The 25,351-nt window shown below is 43.3% G+C and overlaps 5 protein-coding genes across 5 annotated transcripts in view; 1 reads left to right on the top strand and 4 right to left on the bottom strand.

Annotated features, from left to right (window-relative positions):
- Positions 1 to 16: 16 nt before the first annotated feature.
- Positions 17 to 10,842, top strand: LOC136440364 (uncharacterized protein DDB_G0286299-like). The gene is made up of 3 exons (XM_066436373.1): positions 17 to 189; positions 7,531 to 9,108; positions 9,459 to 10,842. The coding sequence occupies exons 2-3, from the start codon at positions 7,534 to 7,536 to the stop codon at positions 9,873 to 9,875; spliced, it is 1,992 nt and encodes a 663-aa protein (XP_066292470.1). The 5' UTR covers positions 17 to 189; positions 7,531 to 7,533; the 3' UTR covers positions 9,876 to 10,842.
- On the bottom strand, positions 4,888 to 5,682 carry LOC136440672 (uncharacterized). The gene has a single exon (XM_066436769.1). The coding sequence runs from the start codon at positions 5,680 to 5,682 to the stop codon at positions 4,888 to 4,890; it is 795 nt and encodes a 264-aa protein (XP_066292866.1).
- Positions 10,843 to 11,569: 727 nt separating the features above from the next.
- On the bottom strand, positions 11,570 to 16,070 carry LOC136440366 (fatty acyl-CoA hydrolase precursor, medium chain-like). Its single transcript, XM_066436375.1, has 7 exons — positions 15,964 to 16,070; positions 13,979 to 14,325; positions 13,418 to 13,597; positions 12,780 to 13,316; positions 12,325 to 12,484; positions 11,914 to 12,130; positions 11,570 to 11,767 (listed from the first exon to the last, which is right to left on the bottom strand). The coding sequence occupies exons 1-7, from the start codon at positions 16,022 to 16,024 to the stop codon at positions 11,572 to 11,574; spliced, it is 1,698 nt and encodes a 565-aa protein (XP_066292472.1). The 5' UTR covers positions 16,025 to 16,070; the 3' UTR covers positions 11,570 to 11,571.
- Positions 16,071 to 17,085: 1,015 nt separating this feature from the next.
- On the bottom strand, positions 17,086 to 23,354 carry LOC136440365 (pyrethroid hydrolase Ces2e-like). The gene is made up of 7 exons (XM_066436374.1): positions 23,252 to 23,354; positions 21,558 to 21,907; positions 20,974 to 21,153; positions 20,091 to 20,642; positions 19,271 to 19,430; positions 18,124 to 18,340; positions 17,086 to 17,749 (listed from the first exon to the last, which is right to left on the bottom strand). Exons 1-7 carry the CDS (start codon positions 23,301 to 23,303, stop codon positions 17,554 to 17,556), a joined length of 1,707 nt encoding a protein of 568 aa, XP_066292471.1. The 5' UTR covers positions 23,304 to 23,354; the 3' UTR covers positions 17,086 to 17,553.
- Positions 23,355 to 24,063: 709 nt separating this feature from the next.
- Positions 24,064 to 25,351, bottom strand: part of LOC136440671 (uncharacterized) — a 79,268-nt gene continuing 77,980 nt past the window's right edge. Inside the window, exons 50-51 of the mRNA XM_066436768.1 lie at positions 24,962 to 25,181; positions 24,064 to 24,830 (exon numbers count right to left, since the gene is read on the bottom strand). Coding sequence (XP_066292865.1) covers positions 24,635 to 24,830; positions 24,962 to 25,181 — 416 coding nt within the window. The 3' untranslated portion in view covers positions 24,064 to 24,634. The remainder of the gene's footprint in view (positions 24,831 to 24,961; positions 25,182 to 25,351) is intronic.

Genomic DNA, 25,351 nt, shown 5'->3' with positions numbered 1-25,351 from the left:
TTTTGTCGCCCTCACAGCATGTTGGACACTGTGTGCGTGGTGGCATGTACTAAAGTCCTTTTTTAAAGCAATTTTGTAGGAATACAAAGGGATCCCTGATAGTGCAGTTAGGTGTCTGTACAAAGTACAGTACCGGCACTAATCTCAAGCGAAGATTTGACTTCCAGTTCAAGAAGACTGCAATGAGAGGTAAGGTTTGATTGTACGAACAAAGTCGAACATGTGTTGTTGTGCCCCCCTCCCCCTTATGTTTCCTGTTTCTAATTTCACGGAGGTTATATACTATATAGACCAGACATAGACAAGATTTGCTAGTCTAGTTCGTAGTCTATGGATTAACGACCCTTCTGAATGGGTGCAATCTCTACTTGTAGGTCGCATACTGTGCGTAGGAATTTTAGATATGGGATTTAATCAGAAATTTGTGATCTAGGAGTACAAAACGGTGTATAATATTTTGCCAGCTGCTACTGCTAGTTCATCATATGATCGTAGTTCCCATGTAACAGTTAACTATATGATCATTTTGCTATACGGTACTGCAAATATACAGATCTACATCTATACATTACTCAACAAAACCCCGCGAGGGGCATAGTGTAACAAGGTATTGATCGTCCTTACCTCGTATCCGTGGGCTCTACAGAAGGTGGAACTTCGTGATGGATTATGTTGTCGAACTCGAACCTAACTATCGCTAAGCGTGCACGCTCTAAACTAAACCGAATAACTGTAACAACTTGCTTGAACTTGCCCCAACGCAACGCAACTAACTTCAACATCCGGGGCCTCGATCAGGGCTGACCCCTGACCTCCTAAACCTGGTTACACTGTCCTCCCTCCTATGAAGACACGTCCTCGTGTCTTAGAACCCCAATCTATCCGGGGGTCTCCCCCGGCGTCGAGAGCGGGTTGTAGTGGGTGCTGGAGCGTCACACACATTTTGACTCTGGTCTTCGTTCATTGAGCAGTACCACTCTCCGTCTGGATCTATCTCAGCAGCTTCATGTGCTGTTATCCTTCTCCAGCTGTCACAGGAGTCACACTGCACCCAATCCTGCAGCGACTCTGCGTCTGAATCCTCAGCTGGAGTCTCCTCGGCAGGTAACTCATCTGTCAAAGAATCTTCTGCTCTCGCTCCTGTTTCCTCTTCCGGCTCTTGCACATGGTACTCCTTGAGCCTGTTGAAGTGCACTACGACCCTCTGTCGTCCTCCCACTCGCTGGACTCTATAGGTAACATCTGACATCCGTGTCACCACTCTGTAGGGTCCTTTCCATTTTGGGAAGAACTTCTTGCTCAATCCTCTCGGGACGGCTGGAATAGACAGCCAAACTTGGTCCCCCACGGAGAAGCCTCCTCCGTGGCATTTTCTGTCATACACATCCTTTTGGCGCCTGTGGGCCGTTTCCATGTTCTGTCTAGCTCTTCTGTAGGCCATATCCAATTCTTCTCTCACCCCCTGTGCCTGAACGTCTATCCCTCCAGCTGGCTCTGGCCTGTCCACAGGCCACATGACGTCGGCTGGTACCCTTGCTTCCTCACCATAGGTGAGAAAGAATGGAGTGTAGTCTGTGCTGGAGTGGACACTGGTACGGTAGGCGAACAAGGCTGACTGAAGGCGGGCATCCCAGTCAGTGTGAGAGTCATTCACATACATGGTAAGAATCTGACAGACCGTCCTATTAAATCGCTCGACCATGCCATCACCCTCTGGGTGATAGGCCGTAGTTCTTGTCTTCTTAATTCCCAGCTCCTGGCATAATGTGTGGACAATCTGTGAATCAAAGTCTCTCCCTTGGTCACTGTGCAGCTGGTAGGGCACACCGAACCTGGTGATCCATGTATCAATCAATGCTCGCACCACGGTCGTCGCCTTTTGATCTGGTAACGCTACAGCTTCCACCCATTTCGTCATATAATCAGATATTACCAATATGTGTTTATTTCCCTTCGGGGTCTCTGGGAAGGGTCCCATAAAGTCCATGGCCACCCTCTCCCACCGGAATCCTGGGGATGAGGGAACTAATGGTGCCCTTCTTCGCCGGGACCCTGTCTTCCTCTTGGCACACTCTGAACATCCCTTCACATGTAGCTCGACATCGGTAGCCATCCCGTACCAAAAGAACCGTTCTCGCATTCTTAGAAGGGTTTTATCCACCCCTAGGTGCCCACTCAGAATACCTCCGTGGCATTCCCTGAGCACCTGTTCCCTCAGAGTCTTTGGCACGACGAGCTGGAGCCGATAGGAGGTGTCTGTGTTATCAGCATACAATCTCCGGTACAACACCCCCTCCTTGACCTCCATCCTCTCTCGGTCATTCCAATAGCGCAAGCCTTCCTTCCCGAGTGGGGAGGGTTGTTCAGTCTCGTCTCCGCTCTCCACTGCTAATAGCACGGGGCTTATCTCAGGATCGTCGGCCTGCTGTTGCTTGATATCCTGACCGGCTGCAAAAGGTACAAGTACCTCAGGGGGGTCTGAAGCAACCTGGACTGACATCACGCCATCTGTCGGTGCATCTTCTAGGCCGCACTGTCGGCAGGGAATCCTAGACAACCCGTCAGCATTGCCGTGTTTCTTCCCAGCTCTGTGCTGAACCGTGAATGAGAATGACGCTAACGTCTCCAGCCAACGTGCTACTTGATTCTCAGGCTCCTTAAATGTCATCAGCCATTTTAGGGCGTGGTGGTCGGTACGAACAGTAAACTCACAACCTAACAAATAGTGTCTGAAATGCCATACAGAGTTAACGAGAGCAAGCAGCTCTTTCCTGGTGGTGCAATACTTCCGTTCAGCTTTGCTCAGCGTACGACTGTGGTAGGCTATAGGGTGTTCACAACCGTTGACTTCTTGAGACAGTACAGCTCCCAGTCCCCGATCTGACGCATCTGTGTCTAAGATGAATTTCTTGTGAAAATCGGGGAAGGCTAGGACCGGGGCTGTGGTGAGTTCTCTTTGCAACTGCCTGAAAATCCCCTTTTCCTCCTCTCCGAACTCAAAGTTCCCCTCTCGGTCGTTGGCCAGCTGGTATAACGGTGCCGCGATACCTGAAAAGTTTCTCACAAACCTCCTGTAGTAAGAGCAAAAGCCCAAGAACGATCGGAGCTCTCCCCTGTTACTTGGGATCGGCCAGGTTTTGACGGCCTCTACTTTCCCTGGTTCTGTCTCCACCCCCTGTTCACTCACTACATGTCCCAGGAAAGACACCTTCTCTCTCAGCAGTTGACACTTGGTAGTCTTGACCTTCAGCCCTGCATCTTGTAGGCGCTGCAAGACAGCCTCAAGTCGGTCCCAATGCTCTTCAAACGTACGGCCAAAGACTATAATATCATCGAGGTACACAAGACAGGAGGACCAGCAGAGTCCAGCCAAGACTAAGTCCATAAGCCGTTCAAATGTCGCGGGCGAGTTGCAGAGGCCCATGGGAAGGGTGTTGAACTCCCACAATCCGAGAGGTGTAGTGAACGCTGTCTTCTCTTTGCTACTTTCCTCTACTTCTACTTGGTGGTAACCGCTCACCAGATCCAGGGTACTGAAGTACTTTGCTCCACCCAAAGCGTCCAGGGCGTCGTCTATCCTAGGTAGGGGATATGCGTCCTTCAGTGTACAGTCATTGAGCTTTCTGTAGTCCACACAGAATCGTGTTGATCCATCAGGTTTCTTTACCAAGACTACAGGAGCTCCCCAGGGAGAGTGTGACTCCCTGATGATGCCTATCTCTCGCATGCCCTGGAGGCAGCGCGCCATCTCTTCTCGCTGGTGGGGTGAGTACCGCCTAGGTGCAAGTTTCACTGGCCTGGCACTACCGGTGTCAATCTTGTGTTTGACCTTGTCAGTTCTTCCCAAGTCCAGCGGTCCACGTGAGAACACATGTTGAAATCGATCAACTGTCCTATACACACGCCGCCGCTGGTCTGTGCTCAAGTCCTTCCTGTCCAGACCAAGGTCTGACAGGATGCGATCCACCTCTCCTGCCTCGGGAGTAGAACTCTTGGTGGCCAGACCCCTCAGCGTCAACACTTGCTGTGCCCTTGTGCGTCTCTTGGTTCTGCCTTTGCCAGCTGGCGGCAGTACAACTTCCTCAGCCTCCCCTCCATCCATAGGAGTCAGCTGTCCGACCTTGGAACCACGCCGTAATGTCACTGGCTCTGGCGACATGTTGACCAGCCTTACTGGCACGGACCCCTCGGTCGGCATCACCACGGTTCTGGCACACACAACTTTATCTTTCCCTTCCAAACTGTTGGGTTCGAACACTGCAGACAGAAAACCTCCCCATCCAGGGTTTGCATCTTGTATGCATCCAGGTACGACGACTTCATGACGTCCCGGGAGGGTAACATCTTCCGCTAAACTCACCCTGCAGACATTGGGGCGAATGGACAGGACTTGCAAGGGGCATGGTCTGCCTCGGACAGAGATGGTCTCTCCTACGGTGTCAACAACGGCTCTGACTGACCTCATAAAGTCCATTCCCAGGATACATCTCTCCTGCAAGCCGTGAACGACATAGACCTTCCTCTTGATCTCCGCACCATGCACCCTTATCCTCACCTCCACGGAACCGAGCACTTTAAGTACACCACCTCCCGCTGCTACGAAACTCTGCCAGCAATTCTTTAAGGGCACTTTGCCACCCTTTTCCCAAACTGAGCTATCAACACAAGATGGCCCCGCACCTGAATCTACCAATGCATTCAAATTTTGATTCCACATGTCCAGATTTAAATATAACAGTTGCTTGATTTCCCTGGCTTCACAATCTTCATGATCATTGTCTTCAAAATCCTCATTATCGTTGGCACAATCAGAAGAATCATTCAACTTACTGTTCTGGGGTGACTCCTTAATATGCGCTAGTGTGTCACCCCCCACCCCAGCGCCCCCTAGTTTGACGACTTCTTCGGGCTGGGGCAGTTCCTTGCCATGTGCGCACGGCCACCACAGTTGAAACAGATGTAGTCACTACCACCAGCCTTGTTTCCGTTGTTGTTGTTGTCATTTCCCGGGTTGCTTGGGGTACGAACTCCGGTGTCGCTCTTCGTTACTGCGTCTTCAATTCGGGTCAGGCAACCCGCCATGCCCTCTACTCGGCTCTCCAGCCGGGCCACCCTTTCTTCTAGCGCCTCCTCACTGCTATTGCTAGCGACCATGTGCACCGTAGTGCTCTCCGTACCCTCCAGCTGTGCTGCGGCACGGCGGATGTCTCTCAGGTTATTCGGCCGAGGGAAAATGTCGCCCAACCTCTCTGCCAGCCTAGAGGGCTGCAGACCGGTAATGAAATAATTGACCCCCATCTTCTCCCTCTCCGCTACATCTGTTTTGGGGTGCCCGTACTGCAACAATGACCTCAGTCGCATTTCATAGTCGAGTAGTGTCTCTCCGACCTTCCTGTGGAAGTGCAGTAGCTCGTCGAGCGAGGTTTGCTTCCTTTCCCCGGCCCCAAACCTGTCTGATAACACCGTGTGCAAATTTTCCACGTCGTTTGTCAACTTGTCACCCAAACTCTCGGCGTACTCTAGAGCCGGACCCTCCAAATGTAGCATGAGGTACATTGGGTAACTTTCTACTTTCCATTGTTGCAATCTGGCCAGGCGAGCAAACTGCCTATACCAAGAGCCGAAATTCAGGTTACGGCCCGAGAACTTGGCGAGTTTGATTTCTGCACGTGTCGCAGCCATTTTGAGTTTCTTTGTTCTTTGTCCGACGCGCGTTCCAGATTCTTCTGTTCACTTCTGACACCAATGTAACAAGGTATTGATCGTCCTTACCTCGTATCCGTGGGCTCTACAGAAGGTGGAACTTCGTGATGGATTATGTTGTCGAACTCGAACCTAACTATCGCTAAGCGTGCACGCTCTAAACTAAACCGAATAACTGTAACAACTTGCTTGAACTTGCCCCAACGCAACGCAACTAACTTCAACATCCGGGGCCTCGATCAGGGCTGACCCCTGACCTCCTAAACCTGGTTACACTAGCGTTGAGGATGCCCCTCGCGGGTGTACAGATGTAACCGGCTCCTTACTGGGCACCCAGTACGGAACCCTTGGAGAAAATGGCGCCGATACTCGGCCCCCAGTACGGAAGGAAGTTCCGTACAAGAATTCCAGTACGGAACGGCTTTATTCCAGTACCGAAGCTTTGTCAGCACTGGACGTCCAGAACTGAATTTGTTTCGGTACTCGGGTTCCAGAGCTGAACACCTTTCGGCACTCGGGTTCCAGTACGGATTTGCGTTCCGGCTAGGTCAAAAGTCTTTCGGTACTGGTTACCCAGTGAGGAGGTCATTCAGCACTGGAGAACCGAGTGCCGATTTACGGATGTAACGGGTTCCGTGCTGGATTTACCAGTAAATAGTGACTCTTCAGTACTGGAAGCCGAGACCTCAAATTATTTCGGAACTGGGCGTCCTGTACTCACGTTCTATTAGTACTGGGATGATCCATTGATTGGACCGACTGGACAGTTTTGGATTTAGTTGTCTACATACATCTTAATAATAATAACTTTATTGCAAGTTCATGCCCGAAGGCTAATTGCAGACAATCAATTACATGGAAATACGCATGGGAATCGAAAAAGTTATCTAGTCTACTGTGAAAGTTCTAAGTTTACTACGGTTGACTATGGTTCAGGGTATGCTTGTAAACGTTACATACTAACATTTAGGTAGTACTGTTTTGTTCCTTGGTTATGGACATAGATTTTGGTAGGTAATAAAAAGTACATTATTATTTCAGTGTACGTTTTCTCCAGATAAAGGCACAAGCCACAGGGATATGTTGTCGTCGTTGAAACGTTACAGAATGTGATACTGTATTTTATTCTATTTTTTCTTCATTCGAACGTTTTCCAAACAATAGCTTTGAAGTAGGAAAAAAAGCATCGAAGAGATGCAGCCCTGAAAATAACATTAGACGCTCGTTAAAGTCTCAGCACTCGGTTTCCCGTCCTGAAAGGAGTGTTCCCAGTACTGAAGCTGCCCAGTACAGGAATTCCAGTACTGAGAAAGTCTCAGTACTGGAGCTCCTGTTCTGCGACCACTTCCGTACTGGTTGTCCAGTACTGACAAAGGAGGCAGTTACATTTGTATATTTGCTTCGGTACTACCAGAAAAAAATTAAGGGTTATTAAGGTTAATGAATGGTTTTTCGATAACATCCCCAAACTTAGTCTGTATAACACAAACTCCAGCTGTCCGGGGATTTCTGCCCCCTCCCCGCGAGGGTTGCGAGGCGGTTACATGGCGGCGAGCGGTCACTGGAGGCTTGATTGAATTCAGGCTACCCAAAACTCCTCAGTCACACCTCAGTCGTACCTGAAAAATGTTGATAACATGTTAGTGATCGAAAAAGCCTACAACACATTGGCTCACTTAAAGTTTCTGAGTATTTGCTATAATTTTTAGTTGTCTAAATTGTATACTAGTACGTACTACCTAGACCTAATTAGTTTTTCCTATGCTTCCTTGAGCTTTTTTTATCAGCAATGAACCAACTTAACATACTGTTTTCCCGTTTTTACAGGTTATGATGGGTAAAAAGAAGGTTGAACACCAAGATTCTGAAATGAAAGTCACCAAGAAAGAAAAGAAGAAGAAACAAGTAGTTGCAGCGCACGGTGATGAAGACGAGGCAGAAAAGGTAGTGCAGAAAAGTTTGAAAAAGAAGAAAGATTATAAGCAAGTAGTATCGCCAACACAAGATGACGGAAAAGCTGGAACTAAAAAAGACAAAAAGTCCAAGAAGAGCAAGACGGAAGAGGACGTAACCGTAATCAAAGATGAAGACAAGAAAAAGTCACCAGGTTCAAAGAAGAGGAAACTGGATATGTCAATAGAAGTTGCATCGGACAGTCCTCCTAAAGATAAAATTAAACCTAAAAAGTCTAAAAAGAGGAAAGGAACAGAGGAGGGCATTGTTATAGAAGATGCAGTAACAAAGGAGAAACTTACAAAGAAGGAGAGAAAAGAGAGAAAAAAGAAGGCATCTGCAGCCTCCGAAAGCACCACTGGTGAAGGAGTCAAATATAAGAAGTCCAAAAAGTCGGCTAAGAAGAAAACAGAAAAGGATGCAAATGTGGTAGAAGATGATCAACCAAAAGTAAGTTCAATGGTTAAGAAAACAGATGTAACAATTGTAGCCAAATCTTTGAAAACGCCAGACAGCCTTCAAAATAACAACGATGCAAAGTTGAAGAAATCCAGAAAAAGGAAATCAACCGAGAACAAAGTTGAGGCTGTGGCAGTGGAAAGTGGACCACAACAGACAAGTACGAAGAAGCGAAAGAGAGAAAAAGGGAAATCATCTCAGTCAGAGGCTGGCACTAGTAATGCCAGTGAAGAAGGCACTGGAAAAAAGAAAAAGAAGAAACAAAAGAAACAAAAAGAAGATGAACAGTATGGTACAAGTGATGTTGAAAAGTTGGAAAAAACAAAAGGAAAGAAGATAAAAGAAAAGGATCTCAAGAAGTCCGTGAACAGTTCTGAAGTTGACGAAGAAGAGAGACCTACCAAGAAGAAGAAAAAAAGAAAGCCAGACCATTCTGATGCCACAGTTAAGACTGAGTCAGACAACAAAGACTCAACGGTCAATTGTGAGTCTAGCCCCAAAACAGATGTCAAGTCTGAAAAGAAGGCAAAGAAAAGAAAGTTTAAAGAAGTAAAAGATCTAGAAGAGAAACAGCAACCATCTGTGACAGAACCTAAAGCTAAGAAGAAGAAGAAAAAGAAAGACAAGAAAAGCACCAAAGACACTGTTGAAAATAAGGAACAATCTGACCAAGTTAACAGTACAGCATCCTTAATAACGGTGAAACGTGAAGAAGAGAGTCCATCAAAAAGAAAACGAAAGTCGTCAGAAAGTTGGGACTATGGCAAGTACACGACCAATAACGGCAAGACAAAAAGTTCGGTGGAATACAAAAACGTGGGATTCACCTACGACAACAGTCATGACAATGTGACGGTTGTAAGTGTCAAAGAGGGGAACCCAGACGGTCTCGGGGATGTGGAAAGAGAGAGGAGAAGAGAGCTACAGAGAGAAGTGGAAACTGTCACGGGGAAGAGGGTAGATGTACAGAAGGAAAAAGTGGTGAATACTGAGGTGAGCATACAGAAATTATATTTAGGCCAGAAAAAAACATGTTAGGCCAGAAAAAAACATGTTAGGCCAGAAAAAAAAGATTTTAGGCATCAACCGATCCCAAGGTTTTAAGATTGCTTGGAATGTAAGAGGGATGCATAGCTAGCACATATGCAAATAAGTATTCTCCAAGCAGATGTTGGTTGGAGATTCAGAGAAGCCTGGCTATCCTAGTTATACAATTCTCAACCTACTATTGTGCCACAGTGGTAAAATTTTGAAAAGAAAATTGAATGACACTGAAAGTGTTACTAGTATTTAAAAAGAGAAAGTTGAACTTGCGCTGACTTATTTTCTTCTTCATCTTTCAGTCTCCGACACCCATAGTCAAGGCCGGCCAATGGGGCACTGCCTCTCTTGGGAGTGTGGAAAGACAGAACAAGTTCTTCAGGCTTATGGGAGGCCTGAAGGGCACCCCTGACAAAGACAACCAATCAAGTGCCAAGAAGAAAACTACATTAGGAAACAACCAATCACCTTTCAATTTCAGGAAATCAACCAGCCAATCAAAGTTCAGTTCAGGCTCACCCCATTCCACGATGGCCATGGATAAGTCCCAAGAGTCTAGTGTAAACAAATTGTTGGAGTCCCAATTTGACACGGCTATAAATAGGAAAATGACTGAAGCAAAGGTCTCAGGACTTGGGTACAGTGAAGCCCAAGACCCCAAAACTAAGACATTCTTTATTGATAAGAATGCAAGTAAATCCTTGAGATTCGATGACTGACTTTGTACTGTTGCAAACAACTATTCCTCTTTGAAAAATTATATGGCGGGAAAAGAATTTCGATTTTAAATCTAAAATACACAAGTTGTTAAGTCATGAAATGTGACGAATTTTCCAGCAAAGTTATCACTACTACTAGTATAACACAACATTGAGCTGTACAATTTGTAAATCTGCTTCAAAATATGTGCCTTGTCCTTTTTTCAAAGCTTGGTAAAAAGTAATGATCTGTAGTGTTGAAGTCTGTATTGTTGTATAGGTTTAACTGGGCAACAAAATGATCAATAGATTGAATACTTGCTAAAAGGTTTTCCAAAAAAGTAAAGTTGTTGGAATCAGCTATGTTTGTAAGAAATCTGTACATGGAATGTGCATTAGAATATGCAAATTGATATGTCGTAGTTGCTAGTACAATGTGTCTGTGGTATGGCCATGCTGACTGACAGCACTTGTCATAATGATAGTTTCATGTTCAAGTATACAATAAATATTGTTTAATTTTGGTTAATCCTTGTAGCAATATAGATGGTTAATGTCTTGAAACTTTTGCTTTCGAAGTATCATTATACTTTGATACTTGATTATAGATGTCATATTTTACCCATAACAAGTCATGGGAATGTTTCAGCAAGGAGGTTATATAGTAATATAGACTTGGTTTCAGTTAGATTTCACCTCCTTGATTTCACCCAATCTAGAATTGGTTCTGCAATTTGTATATACATTTGTGAAAGAGTAACACATTATACCTAATGTGAATCAGTCATGATTTTGATCAAGACTTGTTGACAAGAAACAACAACAAACATGACACAATTTTCATATTTCCTCAGTGCTATAGTATTTTTGTCTATTGATGTTTTATTGTATGATTGTTGACATGATCAACCATACCTTACACCCGAGATATTGTTAAATGGCTTACACACAGAAATACATTAAATTAATCTATTCCATGCAAAGTTCAGTTGGATTGTTGAATGATTTAGTAAATGCATAGATCATAATAATGTAAAAACATACGACCAGTGACAAACAAGACAAGAATACTCCACTCTCCAGGGTAAATTTATTTAAACCTTTTGCATACCTATACTATTAGCCCGACTAAATCGCGCTGCTAGCGGCCGGCCCGACGGTTACGACTAGAGATTTTGTAAACACTATAAACGTACCCTCTCATTTCATCAAGAAATTTATTGCCCTTAAATCAGGAATTACTGTAGTTGATAAATCAAGTTAATGTATTAACTTAGCATGAAAGTTTATCTGTGTTGGTAGATGTTATTATGAACAAAGGAATTAAACTTTACCTCCAACACAAGAATGAATTGGGACTTACCCAAATTTTCGGCTGTTCCCGTCAACCTTGATTCGGAACCGGATTTCTTTGCAAGAAGAGTAAAGAAGGCGGTCTACATTAGAGCCTACAGGCCTACCTTGAACAGAGACGGGGGGCGACAAAAGTTATTTGGTACGTATGACCCGCTACTACGGTCACGTGTCTCTGATGTCACGTTCCATGAGTAGACGGGTCCATTCCGTGAACAAAGTTGACAGAGTGAGCCGAAAGTTTGGGTAAGTCCCAATTCATTCTTGTGTTGGACGTAAAGTTTAATTCCTTTGTTCATAATTACAAGTCAATAAAAGTCAAACACTTGCAGCTCATGAAATATATGATATAAAGTGTCAAATTTCAAAGTTTATCTTTCTTCACAGCAGCTAGCTGTGGAATGATCTCGTTCCAAAGTTTCATTTTCTCAGACTTCAGCCCAACGTCAGTGGTCGGCACCACGTCCAGCTTCATGTAGACCGGGTTGTCAGGTGTGTACTGAGGCCAGGTCGGCAGGGAGGGGCTGTCAGTGGGTCCGCCGGTGGAGTCGGAGGGATCGCTGTAATAGATCATTAAATGTAGTTAGGTTAAAACTCGAAGTACCAAGAACATAAATGATAACAGGATATTGATAGATGTCGACTCAAAACAGGCTACTTGACTTGACATGATAACTTTGTGTATAAAGGAGCCAGCTTTCTGTACCCAGTTCGTGCGAAGTTTGCCCAGTACGCCATCATGTTGAGGCTAAACTCCTTGTCATCTTTAGTGTAGTTAAGGGCTTTGACAGGTCCCTTTAAGAACGGGAGTCCCCAAATCATGAAAAGGTCGTCAGCATGGTCACATCCCACCCAGTCGGGTCTGTTCGGGTGGATGGAAGGTCGGTACTGGTTCTCGTACAGGAAGACACGAGCACCGGCATCTGTCAAGCAGGATTAAGAAAAGTTAACAACATTTATGAAATGCTAATAATATATATCATGCTAAACCGTAGAAACATCGGTATCTCACTGGATTGAACATATAATCATCTATGAAAGATAATTGAAATGTGCGCACACAAATACAATGCGTATAATCGTGATACAAAAGCGCAGGTATCCAAATGCTATTTACCGGTATGCTTTTCTGCAACAAACACTGTAGGTGCTACAAATGTGGAATCTCCAATCACGTGTGAAAACTGGTTCAGGATCACTGGCGGGTCGTCGGGTGTAGTCGGGTGCCGATACTCAGCGACGATGGTGTCCACCATTTTGTCCGAGTTTGGATTGCCCTGAGCGTGATACCAAATGGAAAAGTAAACATGATGATTACTTCTCAGTGTATTGTGAACCGTAAGCTACTTTAAGAATGCGTTCTAACACAGTGAAGAGATGTCAGTCTTCATCAGATTCGAATGATCATTCACTTATATCACGTGCTCTTCCAGACACGTATGGGAAGCAGCCTATAGCGTCCCCCGTCCCTCATAGTCACCCAATGCCATTAACAAAAAAATTCCTGTTATGTAAAACGTTGTATATTCGCCAGATATTACAACGTCAGTGTTAAACGCGTAGCGTGCTCACCGGATGGGTAAATGACATTGATGTCTTCACTAGTTTGACAAACTGCTCTTGGGATATGCCCGCACGAAGATTCCCTTTGATGAACACCGACAGCTGCGCCCATCCCATCTCGTGGTTGTTGACACCAATAAGATAATCTGCTGTGTTGATTTTTCCTTTCTCCATCAGATCCGCGGGGTCATTCGTCAGAAATGTCCCATCTACCACCGGCGTAAAATACATCTGCCCTAAGGTCCCGAATAACTCTAAGAGTTCCTCAGCTGAGAGCTTTCTTAGACAGGTAGTTATACCTGCCGTGTCTTCCGCCTCGCAACCGGCCTTTTCTGCAAGCCTCTTGGTGATTGCGAGTGGCTGAGGGTTGACTGGAAGTAGCTTCCATGTACCACTCTGTGAGATGGCTCTCTGGAACAGACTGAGGGGTGACAGAAGATGGTAGGAGATGCTGACACCGCCTGCTGACTCTCCAAATATGGTGACTCTTTCTGGATCCCCACCAAAATTTCGTATGTTTTCCTTCACCCATTCCATGGCACGGACCTGTAAAGCAAGAATATCAACTTATCGTACATAAACTAAGTAATAAAGACGTGATTTTTTTAAGAACAATAATTATCATCTCTGCCGTTTATGCCACTGACCTGATCCAGGAATCCGTAGTTTCCCGGCATGTTCTCGTCTCCCGTGCTGAGGAAACCCAGCACACCGAGACGGTAGTTGAAGGAGACCACCACGACGTCTTGGTGAGCAGCAAGAGACTCCCATCCAGGAGGTGACCCCATGGTGTACATCAGGCCTCCTCCATGGATCCACAACAAGACCTGTGAAGAATATTAGGCATTTGTCAGAGGTAAATTCAAACAATCAGGTTTTTTGACGGACGAAACTATACCAACGTTAAAAACTTTGATAATTCTAACATATCCCTTCAAATGAAAGTTACCTAGCTTTAATCATAAGCATAATCATACATGGTGGAAAACATATTTCCAGATTCATTGATATTCATATTCTTTTTTTTAATAACTACAATTACAGTAATATCAAATATCTTAGACTTAGCGGCTTTACATCATTAGATATGTTTCTATGTTGTGTTTTCAAGGAGCTTCTGACTAGGGTTTAGAAATAGGACATTATGGCAAAATATTATTGTATTTTGAATATAATTTTTACTATGAATAAGATATGGTCGAAATTACCGGTAAAGCGGCATCCTCTGCTACAGTAGGAGTGAAGACGTTGACTGTCAGGCAGTCCTCGCTCATGGTCATGTTCTCTCCAAACTCCATTGGGATGTCATGATCCATCTTATTGAAGAAACTGATATTTTGCGGACAGTAAGAACCATATTCCACAGCCTCTCTGACTCCCTCCCACGGGAGGGCAGGCTGGGGCGGGCGGTACCGGAGTTCTCCAACAGGTGGCGCTGCGTACGGGATGCCCAGGAAAGCGTAGATCGGTTTGTCGGGAAGGTCGGTTGTGTGGGTGGTTGTTCCACGGACTTGTCCTGTCACCGTGGACACAACTTGACGATCATCAGGATTGACTGCAGTAGGGATAAATGAAAGCAAATTGACTACAGCATAGGTGATGTAAGATCATTTAATGAAACTTACATGGTTTAGAATTCATGACGTCAAAGGTCAAAATCCAACATGGCGGACGATATATTTTACTCACATCTAAACGTGTTTCTGTGTGACTTCATAGGGACACATGGGGACACCAACGTAGAGGTATACGCGGCTACTTACACCTTTGGTAATAAATAGCCGTCTGCAAGCGTCGAGGATACACGCTACATATTTTAAGATGTACATGATAAGACCTCGAAAGAATGACACTTGATAATTCCAATGTATTTGGACAATGTCAATGACAATTGTGGAACATTGTCCGAACAGCTGCATGTAAAAAAATCTATCCAATTCAATCCAACCGGTTCTTGCTGCTGTGATAGATTAAGAGGTAATCTCCAAGCAGATCTAATGGTTGCAAAGACCGTTTCCAACTGGCAAAGGGAGTTTTATTGCAACCCGGGTTGGATACGGTCTTTGTAACCGTTAGATCTGCTTGGTGATTAATTCCACACCCTTTTAATAGTCCAGCGACTGTCTCTTTCTGGAAAGAATTCTGAAGTAAAAGAACTAACATATATGTACTAGTATATCGCGGAACAATATCCCACCAGCTACAAACCCAACTGAGATTTGTGTCTCCAACCTTTCTAATTTTAGGAAATTTAAGGGGAAAATATTGTTTTCCCGTCAAAAGCAATGCACAATATTTGGCGTAGAATATAAGGCATCATATTTTTCCCCGGCAAATCGCGATGACTTATTTTTTCCAGAAAGAGACAAACCTTAGGTATGCTAGAGCCAACAATAAAGGCAAAGTAACCATCCATAGTGCACAGCGTCACAGGGGTCAATCCTAGGCAAATGCCCCATAACATTCGACGCGGAAGCATACCCGGAAGTAACTCTCGGACCCAATATCTTCACTAAAAACACCACAGTCCACAGTTCCTATGCCTTTCAGCCATGTTAGTATTCCATGTCATTTTACATCAGATTATGAGAAACGTGAAGACCTACCTGGACCCGTCGAAATCCTTTCGTAACGTTTTTTGCCGTAAACGAACGGTTTTGTTCGTCTGGCCCTACGAAGCTTCGTAAGACCAGACGAACGAAACCGTTTGTTTACTAGTATCTTAAAGGTAATTTGCCTGAAAACTGTAACGGTCGTTTCTTAAGCATCATCAGGTTTTATACTGATGTTTTACCACTGTTTTGACAACAGTGTTCTTTATCAAATATGTTTGTTGTTGGCAATGATGGCAACATATGGTATCAAACTGTTTATGTTTGGACTTTGTAGTTCACAACTTAGCCTGAACCCAGAAATATTGAAACTATGGAACGAGCTCATTTCTGCTATCTTCCTGCCGCAAGTACGAAAACTATGAAATGGACGTTTTTACGTTGCAGTTCGTCTGGCCAAGGACATTATATAGTATACAATGTCCTTGGTCTGGCCTTGCAACCTTTACCGGTAACTTTGTACCGTATATAATTAAGTACAAACGTCAATTTTTGCATAAAGATAGATTAAAGAATGTATAATAATCTATGTTGTTCGTTGTTCATATTTGCTTGTATGATTGACTTGAGTTCGTTCCTACCTGCACACATCTGTTCCCGATAACTGATCTCTTTCTTTTGTCCACTAGCTTTTGCCGCCATCTTGAATCTTTGTTTATGCCGTACAATGGCCTGGCCGTGTCACAAAACCGTCCGCTTGAAGAAAATAAACCTCGCAGAAATTTGACCCCTAAACACCCAATTAGACAAATAACAACAGGTTCTTAGTCTACAATCAGTAAGACATGTTGGTTTATAAATGTATATGCACAGGCAAATATTGATGTATAGGTAATATAGTAACGCGGAAGGATAACTCATGACATTTTGTCATGCATGACAAGAGAACTGTCCGACAGGTAGCTAGGTCAAAGGTCAAGGTTATCAGATACGTTAAGGCAGCAAAATGTTTCAAAGTAGTTGATATGTCGAGAAAGGCCCTCATTATTTCGGTATTAGATAGGAGAACTGAAATTATTATTTTTCACTCCATACCACAGGAATAGAAGGGAAATATTGTTGTTTATCTCATTCCATACCAAAGAAATAGCATTGAAATGTAGTGTTTGAAGAAGTGTTTCTTCAGATCTCGTCTTCGTCTCCTCTTGAAGTTAAGTAAAAATCACTGAAATGAATCTAACCTGAAATATGTCATGGAGGTAGACTTGTTACACATTTTTTGGGCATGCATGACGTAAGCGAAAAGTTATCATTATATCTCACTCCACACTATAGGTTTGTGAAGAAAATACATTGATTTTCAGTTGGTCTTATTTCTTCATCTTCTTCATGTCATATATGGTCAATTTGATCCAATCTGTTCAAGTTTGGGCCTGAAATTCAGCATAGGGGTAGTGTGGGCACATAACCCAAGAATTTTTCTTTCATAAGGCCTTCAAATTATGTAAACGATTTTTTGGCAGTTTTCAGACTAAAGATGTATATTTTGTTTCATGACGAGTACAACTGTTTAATGTTTGTTACAATACATATTTGAACCAACTTCAAAACGTTTGCATCATCATAATTGCTGATTTTCTCTCTTTCGTACCCACAGAGAGTTCATGGGATCATGGCTGGAATGTTTAAGTTTATAAAGTTAGGTTTTCCCAATCTTTGGTTCTGCGATAAACATACAAAAGAATAACACGTCAAGTATAGTATAAATTGACCAGAATTTCTCACAAAATGTATTTCCTATTTTGTGCTAGAGTTGTTCACAAAAACAAGTCAACATGCAGTACTGGTGTTATTATCTTAGCCGAGAAGATTTTGTTTTTCAATTGATTTTAATAATAAAATTATTAAGTTTATTGTATCTGATACTCAACATCTAGATGTGAACTATCTTACGGAGAAATCAATTTCACAAATCTATTCTAGGCAAAGTCCAGTAAATGCATAGATTATTTTAACGTAATACGTAAATCTAGAAACACACAAATACACTCAGACAGACAAGCCAACAAAAACTATTCACTTCCTAGGGCGTAAGTTGCATGCATAAATTAAAAAAACCTTCCCTCACATTTCATAGAAATTTTGATCGCCATTACAGGAATTACTGATTATTAGTTGACACCAAAAAGATCTTTGCAGCTCATAAAATATGTGACACAAATTCAAATATTTCAAAGTTCATCTTTCTTCACAGCAGCTAGGTCAGGGATGATCTCATTCCAAAGTTTGACTTTGTCCGGCTTCAGTCCAACGTCAGTGGTCGGCACCACGTCCAGCTTCATGTAGACCGGGTTGTAAGGTGTGTACTGAGGCCAGGTCGGCAGGGAGGGGCTGTCAGTGGGTCCGCCGGTGGAGTCGGAGGGATCGCTGAAAAATATCCTACCAGATTAGCCTCAGGGAGAATTTAGTACATTAACTTTTATCATAAAAGCACCATAGATTTCAAATATAGGAGTGCTATATGTTCAGCAAATCATCGTGATTGACGATCCCAAACGTTAACAAGATATTAAAACATTTCACAAAGACGCACCATGTATACCGCAATTTCTAACGTGGAATCCTTCGGCACCAAAGCCTGGTGGGCTCAGTAAAAAATTACAATGCCGTGAAACCCAGCTTGTAGCCCTTGCAGCTCCGGATAGACATGTGGCTAGGCTAGCTTTGTTTGCTCTCTTTGTGTGTAACTGTTAAACTGTCTATATATGACGTTGTTAAAGTTTAAGTCTTAATAAACTTACCCAGTTCGTGCGAAATTTGCCCAGTACGCCATCAGGCTCAAGCTGACTTCCCTGTCTTGTCTTGAGTACTTCAATGGAGTTTCAGGGAGTTCCACGAACGGGAGTCCGGAGATCATGAAGAAGTCGTCAGAATGGTCACACCCCACCCAGTCGGGTCGGTTCGGGTGTATGGAAGGACGGTACTGGTTCTCGTAGACAAAGACACGGCCTCCGGCGGCTACCGAACAGGGCAGAAAATGACGATCATTGTTAAAGAAACTACTCGTAATACGACTTCTTAGGTGGAGAATATAGGATTACGTAGCTGCTAACTATCCCATTGCCACTGGAAACTTCTAGGTATATCTATGGTGTTGAGAGCGTTGCCCGACCACCCAGGCTAATAAAAGCACGTCGGGAAGCTTTTACAGTGTTGGTTTAAATCACAGTATTTCGCTCCCGACGAGCTAGATGATTAAAACTGCCAGCAGCGAAGACAGGCTGTCAGAAAAAAAGGCCTATTTGTGTTGGGCCGGTAAATCACCCATATATCCCGGTCGGTAGTTTGGTTACCAGGCAAAGGGTGATCGTCTGGACGACTATATTCTGTGACCAGTTAGGACAGGACGTTAAGCCGTGGTCCAGTGTTCATTGTGCTTGTCAAAAAGAGCTCAGGGAATTTCCCCGGTACAATGAACCTGTAAATACTGTACATAGCGTCTGTCTTCTCTGTCCCGACCAGTGGAAGAGTAGCTCATCTGTTCATTGAGTTCATTTGAGCTAAACTGGTTCGAGATCACTTTCCTTTCCTTTACCAATGTAAACATGAGACATTACTGAGGGCATAACTTTGTGGGTGTAGTCTGGCTTTCAACTACGACACCATAGGAACCAAACCAGGTATCCTATTACCCCACATTCGCCTCTCATGCTGGCACTCTGCAATATTCACATAACTGCGGACGTACGCTAAGATAAACAGACAGACAAACACACCAACTAATTACAATACCTCCGTTTTCACGGAGGTAAAAAAAAGGCGAAAACACATTCAAACACACATTCCGATCATTCACAGATCCACATTCATATGTAGCAAATGATGCAACGAGAAAACATGAAAAATACAGCGTCAGAAATACAAAAACCAAGTATCTGAATATCTCACCATCATGGTTATCAGCTACCAGAATCGTGGGCGCCACAAAGGTGTAATCTCCGTGTACGTGTGAGAACTGATGCTGAATCGCCATCGGGTCGTCGGGCGTAGTTGGATGCCGATACGTAGCAACGATAGTATCCACCATTTTCTCCACGTTTGGATTATCCTATATATAATTGCGGTACCAGAAGCACCAGCAAAAAGGGGAAAATAATTTATATTGCGGATGACCAGAAAATAAAAATGGACATAGCTTCGCAATAATATCTAGGCCGATTTGGATTCTTCATCTTCAAAATGGGTATATACAAAAAAGGAGGATTGTTCCGTTGCATTATATTGCTGAAATAACTATGTAATATTACCGATAATAGTCATAAACGAATTCAGAACTTATTATTTATCATATTTGATTAGTTCAGGAAACTATATTACTAATTACTGCCCCCTCCCAAACATGATGATTCAATGAGTGTTATATTTATGTGTTTGTTTCAATATCATCTTCTTTTGATGAAATATCTCTTTTTTCTCACCAGATGAAAATATCTTGAAATGCTTTGTGGGGCAAAATGAGAAAGAGGGGGTATTTTTTCAACAGAGGTAGACTTCTTGCATCTTCTTGTGGTAAAGAAAAGAGATAATATCCCTTCTATTCCGTTCTTTCACCAGGCACTAAATGCGTTTTGTTTTCGAGTTTTTGCCAATCGCTATCACATGTCAATGCAGTTATCACGCCATTCTAAGACAATATTTCATATACTAAAATCTAAATAGCCAAATTTCACAATTGAATAATTCATTAGATAAATGAATGAATATTTACCGGGTGTTCCATTGTCACCACTGCCTCGACTCCTTGGACAAATTCTTCTTGGGACATCCCAGCATAAATGTCGCCCTGATTCACATACGGTAGCATCACCCACCCAAACTCGTGGTTAGTAACTCCAAGAAGATAATCTACTGTGTTGATTTCTCCTCCCTTCATTAAGTCCATGGGGTCAGTCGTCACAAATGTCCCATCCACCACCGGCATGAAATACAGACCAACACTCTGCTGTAAGGAGTACTGTTTCTCCAAAAGTTCCTCAACGGACTTCTCTTTCAGACACGTCGCCATGGCTGCCGTGTCCTCTGCCTCGCACCCGGCCTCTTCTGCAAACATTTCCGCGACTGGCAGCGGCTGGGTGTTGACTGGAAATGTTTTCCATGTACCACTCTGTGAGATGGCTCTCTGGAACAGACCTTTACTGAGGGGTGACAGAAGATGGTAGGAGATACTGATACCGCCTGCTGACTCTCCAAATATGGTGACTCTTTCTGGATCTCCGCCGAAATTTCGGATGTTTTCCTTCACCCAGACCATAGCACGGACCTGCGCATGCATTGTGAAAACATACATGTCGTTAGCTAGTAGACAGCAAGAAACGGTGTACCTTATCATCTATTGTAATGATAGGAAACGAATTGCTCTCATTACCGCATCGTTCTCCTGTATTTACAAAGTCATATTGGCTCTGAACTATACCATCTTTGGACCCTAGCCAAAGCATACTTTCAATTCTCCAACGATCCCACTGCACCATTTTTGCCATACAAGCCAGCACTCTGAAATACCAACATAATCGCGGTCGTACATAAAGACTAATAGACAGTAGTGACATCCACTGTTACATACGTCAGAAATGATACCAATAATCACTTACCTGATCCAGGAATCCGTAGTTTCCCGGCATGTTCTCGTCTCCCGTGCTGAGGAAACCCAGCACACCGACACGGTAGTTGAAGGAGACCACCACGACGTCTTGGTGAGCAGCAAGGGACTCGAATCCGGGAGGAGAACCCAAACCCATGACAAAGCCGCCTCCAAAAATCCATAAAAGTACCTACAAACAATAGTCGTAGACTCAATATTGATAGAACAGATTTTTCTTTTTGGCCTTCTTAACTAGCAAATTAAACATATTGCGTATACACAAACAGACAGGTGGAAAGCAATACCCAGTGAATAAGTAGACTCTTCCATTGACCCCATGACCTGGAATATCTGTCATGTCTGATAAAGGACTTCTAGTTCTACCACCTTTGAACTCTACTTCCTGTAACTTTCGAAAGTCTGATCTTTGTGGTGACACTATCTTCTCAATTACTTTCTTCCAGTCTAATGACAGTGTAGTAAAAATAAAATCAACACTACAAACACATAAGAACATCGCCACAAAGCCTCCACTCACTTGTATCCGTCTTTTGAATTTTCTCTGCAAGAAACAAGTACATTGTCAAGCCTCACCGGTAAAGCGGCGTCCGCTGCTACTGTTGGAGTGAAGACGTTGACTGTCAGGCAGTCCTCGCTCATGGTCATGTTCACACCAATCTTGAGAGGATGGTCCATTTCGTTAGCCTCTGAGATATTTTGGGGACAGTAAGAGCCGTAATCCACGGCATCCCTGACCCCCTCCCACGGGAGGGCAGGCTGGGGCGGGCGGTACCGGAGTTCTCCAACAGGTGGCGCTGCGTACGGGATGCCCAGGAAAGTGTAGATCCGTTTGTCGGGAAGGTCGGTTGTGTGGGTGGTTGTTCCACGGACTTGTCCAGTAGCCGTGGACACGACTGAACCATCATCTTGGCTTGTTACTATACCTATGTCGATGCATTTAGAGTAACGACAACATTAATGTTACGTCAGTGTGTGTGTGAGTATTTGTGTGTGTGTGTGTGTGTGTGTGTGTGTGTGTGTGTGTGTGTGTGTGTGTGTGTGTGTGTGTGTAGGTGGCTAGAGAAACACTCATAATACATCAGTCGAAAAGGTTAGAATTCTATGACTAAGGTATGATGTGCTGGAACTATAGTGTATTATGCATTATAAAATATTCTGCACAATATACACATAGTTTCAACTTTTGTTCTATATAATACTCAAGAAAACGCAGATTCTCGAAAAAAAAATTATGACAATATAGTTTAGCATTTTATCTGCTATTCTAAATTACATTAGTTTGATCTGTGTAAATCATATCTGCATGCTCTTGTTGACCATACTTAAATTACTGTTGCTAAGTTGTCATTATTTATATTTGCTTTGATGCTATTGCTTTTTACTTTCCTGTCTTATGTGATGATTTAGAACAAACATATATTTTTGGTCTTTCTGCCTTGTACACATTGAAAATTAATCGAATAGGCGCTACTGTGGCTGTCTCCCCGTGTAAAATATCTGAAAACTGGTGAACCTTGTACACCTGTCCACCTTGCATGCGACCTTTGACCTTTGACCCACCCTATCTTATTCAAACATTTTGTTTACGCAACGAGCAATCGTCAACACCTCATGTTACAAGATATAGCGCGTTTCAATAGGGGTAATCTTGCAAGCCTGTGGTGATTGGAACACAGCTGACGTTATTTGATCGATCAGACGTAACAGCACTTCCAACAAAGAACCGCAAAAAAAAACACGGACAATACGAGTAGAGTTGCATTCGTTTTATCCACTATTGCATGAATGCGTTGTATGTGTATGGGCACAACGCTTAACGTCAAACTCGGGAAGGCATTGGTTACCTATAAGACTCATTTTTAGAGGCTTGGCTATACGCCTTACGTTAAATTCACTCACCAATAAACTAGTCTTGGAAGTACACCTGTTATGGTGAATTAGGTCGGCCTATGAACAAACCACGTACTACTAGTAGGTAAACAGCTATCACGGCTGATATATACAGGCCTTTTTGTTCGTCGGGTAGGGGTGGGGTGCGGGTATTACAAGGCAATGCTACGTCGCTGTAGTGTAAACGTAGTAACAATGGTGTCTTATCAAGCCCCAAACCGAGTTCCAGTCCCCACCAACTTAAATCGGATGCATACGTAAGCCACGACGCATATTTCTCTGTGTGTCTACCATGCAAAATTAGTGTTATGGCCACATTTTAAATCATAGACAAAGAATGCATGCCAGCCTTTGCCAGGGCACTCACATACACTTACCAAGAGAGCAAACAAGCACCAGTAGGATTGCGTGCAGGATCTGAGCCGCCATGTTTGTAGGTGACCTCAACGGCACGCCCTTTTGTGATGTGACCTTGGGGTGTACCCATGGCAACCAACGTCCTGTAGGTCAAACGTCCCTTGGTGACTTGATTATTCTTACATCTACGCTATATGTGTAAACCTTGTAAATGCTTCTATATGACGAAATTTTCAGAGCATTTGCACTGAAATGTACTGAGTGGATTTTGCAAGCAGAAATAAGATCGAAAACGATTGTTACTTAATGTTAGGTTTAGTTAATTGCCATTGATTTTACGATAGCAAAAGCCTGCTCAAGTTGTTTCAACCTGGGATTCAAGTGCGCCGCAATATTGTTTTCTGTCGTCATGAGTCCGACATCTTGTACCAGCTGGCCCGTCTTGACCAATTATAGAATGCCTCCGCCCAGCCAATCACAAGTCATAATTGAAGTTCGCCTGTGACATGCATGATTAACGTCATTTTTTTCATACTTCGTATAGATGGTATCCAAAGGGTTTGTGATACGTACTATCAATTTACATGAAATGTGATTAAAAGTTATGTCGATGATGTTAATCAAAGCTAAATTGCTATTAGTAGGTCTGGGAACATAGTATGGGATTTTATCACTGGAAAATATCATTTATGAGCTTAGAGCTCGGGGTGTACCTATTGACTAACGTAGCAGGGAGTACGACGCATTGAAGGTGGTCAGTTGTGGCTAAACTAGCCGCTGCAAAGCTTGATTACTTCGTTCTATTTTGTATCAAATAAGGAACTGAAAAATATTTTTCGTAAAATGTATAGCAAGCTTTAATGTTCACATTTTAGTATCACCTAGGGTCATATCAACTTCATGAACGCTGGTTACTAAATAACAAGAGTTTCTCGATTGACAGACGTCAATATCATATCAACAATGTACTAGTACCCTTAAGCGTTTTAGCTTCTTTATAAAGTGAATCTAGTACCTACTCATTACCAGCTACCCCAATCAATAATCATGCCTTAATCTAAAGAAAAACATCAATCTAGCGAAATCACATTTTCCCACCATCATCATATTCATCATCATCATCACCACAACCATCAGCATCATATTTCTTACTCCAAAGAGCTGAAACATACACAGAGATTTTCCAGTAGTTACGAGTATCAAACTCGTATAATAAAGGTACTGACATAAAGCTTTAAAGACATAATGTCGATACATGACTTCAATGTCAAACCATACGGTCATTACAAAAGCTATTGCATATGAATAAAAGTTTTTGCGCATTTATCTTAAAACAGGGAATGTTACTTGACCTAAGAGAAAATAGCAGCAAAAATCGTGTCATATTTGTCGATGCAGGAATTTCAAAGTTCATCTTTCTTCACAGCAGCCAGTTTGGGGATGACCTCGTTCCAAAGTTTCATTTTCTCGGACTTCAGCCCAACGTCAGTGGTCGGCACCACGTCCAGCTTCATGTAGACCGGGTTGTCAGGTGTGTACTGAGGCCAGGTCGGCAGGGAGGGGCTGTCAGTGGGTCCGCCGGTTGAGTCGCCGGGATCCCTGTAACAAATGATTAAATTTAATGGAAACTCTAAGTAACAAGAAGCTAAAAATTTCACTGCGGCCGTGTTAAAATGTTGCTGTCTACCATTTATGTCAAGCTATAGGCTTGTCTTCATATTAATACTTACCCAGTTCGGGCGAAGTTTGCCCAGTACGCCATCATGCTCAAGCTGACATGCTCGTCAGTCTTAGAGTAGGTTATGTTTGTGGCCCCATGGTCGTCCATGAACGGTATTCCCATAACCAGGAAATTATCGTCTCCGTGGTCACATCCCACCCAGTCGGGTCGGTTCGGGTAGATGGAAGGTCGATACTGGTTCTCGTAGAGAAAGATGCGAGAGCCGGCATCTATTTATAAGGGTTAAAAACAACATGTATAGGAGGAAGTACACGACTGCTTCAAATGTGTATGCAGACAGAAAAAGGAAAACTTTCCAGTAATATACAAATATAATGTGAAGAAGGTATTACTATGTGTCGTTGATAAAACCTACTCTCCAAGCAGAGGAGTGGGTCCG

Source organism: Branchiostoma lanceolatum, chromosome 8 (assembly GCF_035083965.1).
Source record: "Branchiostoma lanceolatum isolate klBraLanc5 chromosome 8, klBraLanc5.hap2, whole genome shotgun sequence".
Taxonomy (NCBI): Eukaryota; Metazoa; Chordata; class Leptocardii; order Amphioxiformes; family Branchiostomatidae; genus Branchiostoma; species Branchiostoma lanceolatum.
This window is presented reverse-complemented; position numbering and strand designations above follow the sequence as displayed.

Bases quoted from the DNA above. Each gene is read 5' to 3' on its own strand.
- LOC136440366 (XM_066436375.1), bottom strand. From the start codon at position 16,024: ATGGCGGCAAAAGCTAGTGGACAAAAGAAAGAGATCAGTTATCGGGAA. The intron at 14,326-15,963 runs GTAGGAACGAAC...TCCCTACTGCAG, and splicing joins TCGGGAACAGATGTGTGCAG to TCAATCCTGATGATCGTCAA. The intron at 12,485-12,779 runs GTGAGCACGCTA...TATCACGCTCAG, and splicing joins CAATGTCATTTACCCATCCG to GGCAATCCAAACTCGGACAA.
- LOC136440364 (XM_066436373.1), top strand. From the start codon at position 7,534: ATGATGGGTAAAAAGAAGGTTGAACACCAAGATTCTGAAATGAAAGTC. The intron at 9,109-9,458 runs GTGAGCATACAG...TTCATCTTTCAG, and splicing joins AAAAAGTGGTGAATACTGAG to TCTCCGACACCCATAGTCAA.
- LOC136440672 (XM_066436769.1), bottom strand. From the start codon at position 5,682: ATGGCTGCGACACGTGCAGAAATCAAACTCGCCAAGTTCTCGGGCCGT.
- LOC136440365 (XM_066436374.1), bottom strand. From the start codon at position 23,303: ATGGCGGCTCAGATCCTGCACGCAATCCTACTGGTGCTTGTTTGCTCT. The intron at 20,643-20,973 runs GTAAGTGATTAT...ATGCATGCGCAG, and splicing joins ACTACGGATTCCTGGATCAG to GTCCGTGCTATGGTCTGGGT. The intron at 18,341-19,270 runs GTGAGATATTCA...CCTGTTCGGTAG, and splicing joins GGTAGCTGATAACCATGATG to CCGCCGGAGGCCGTGTCTTT.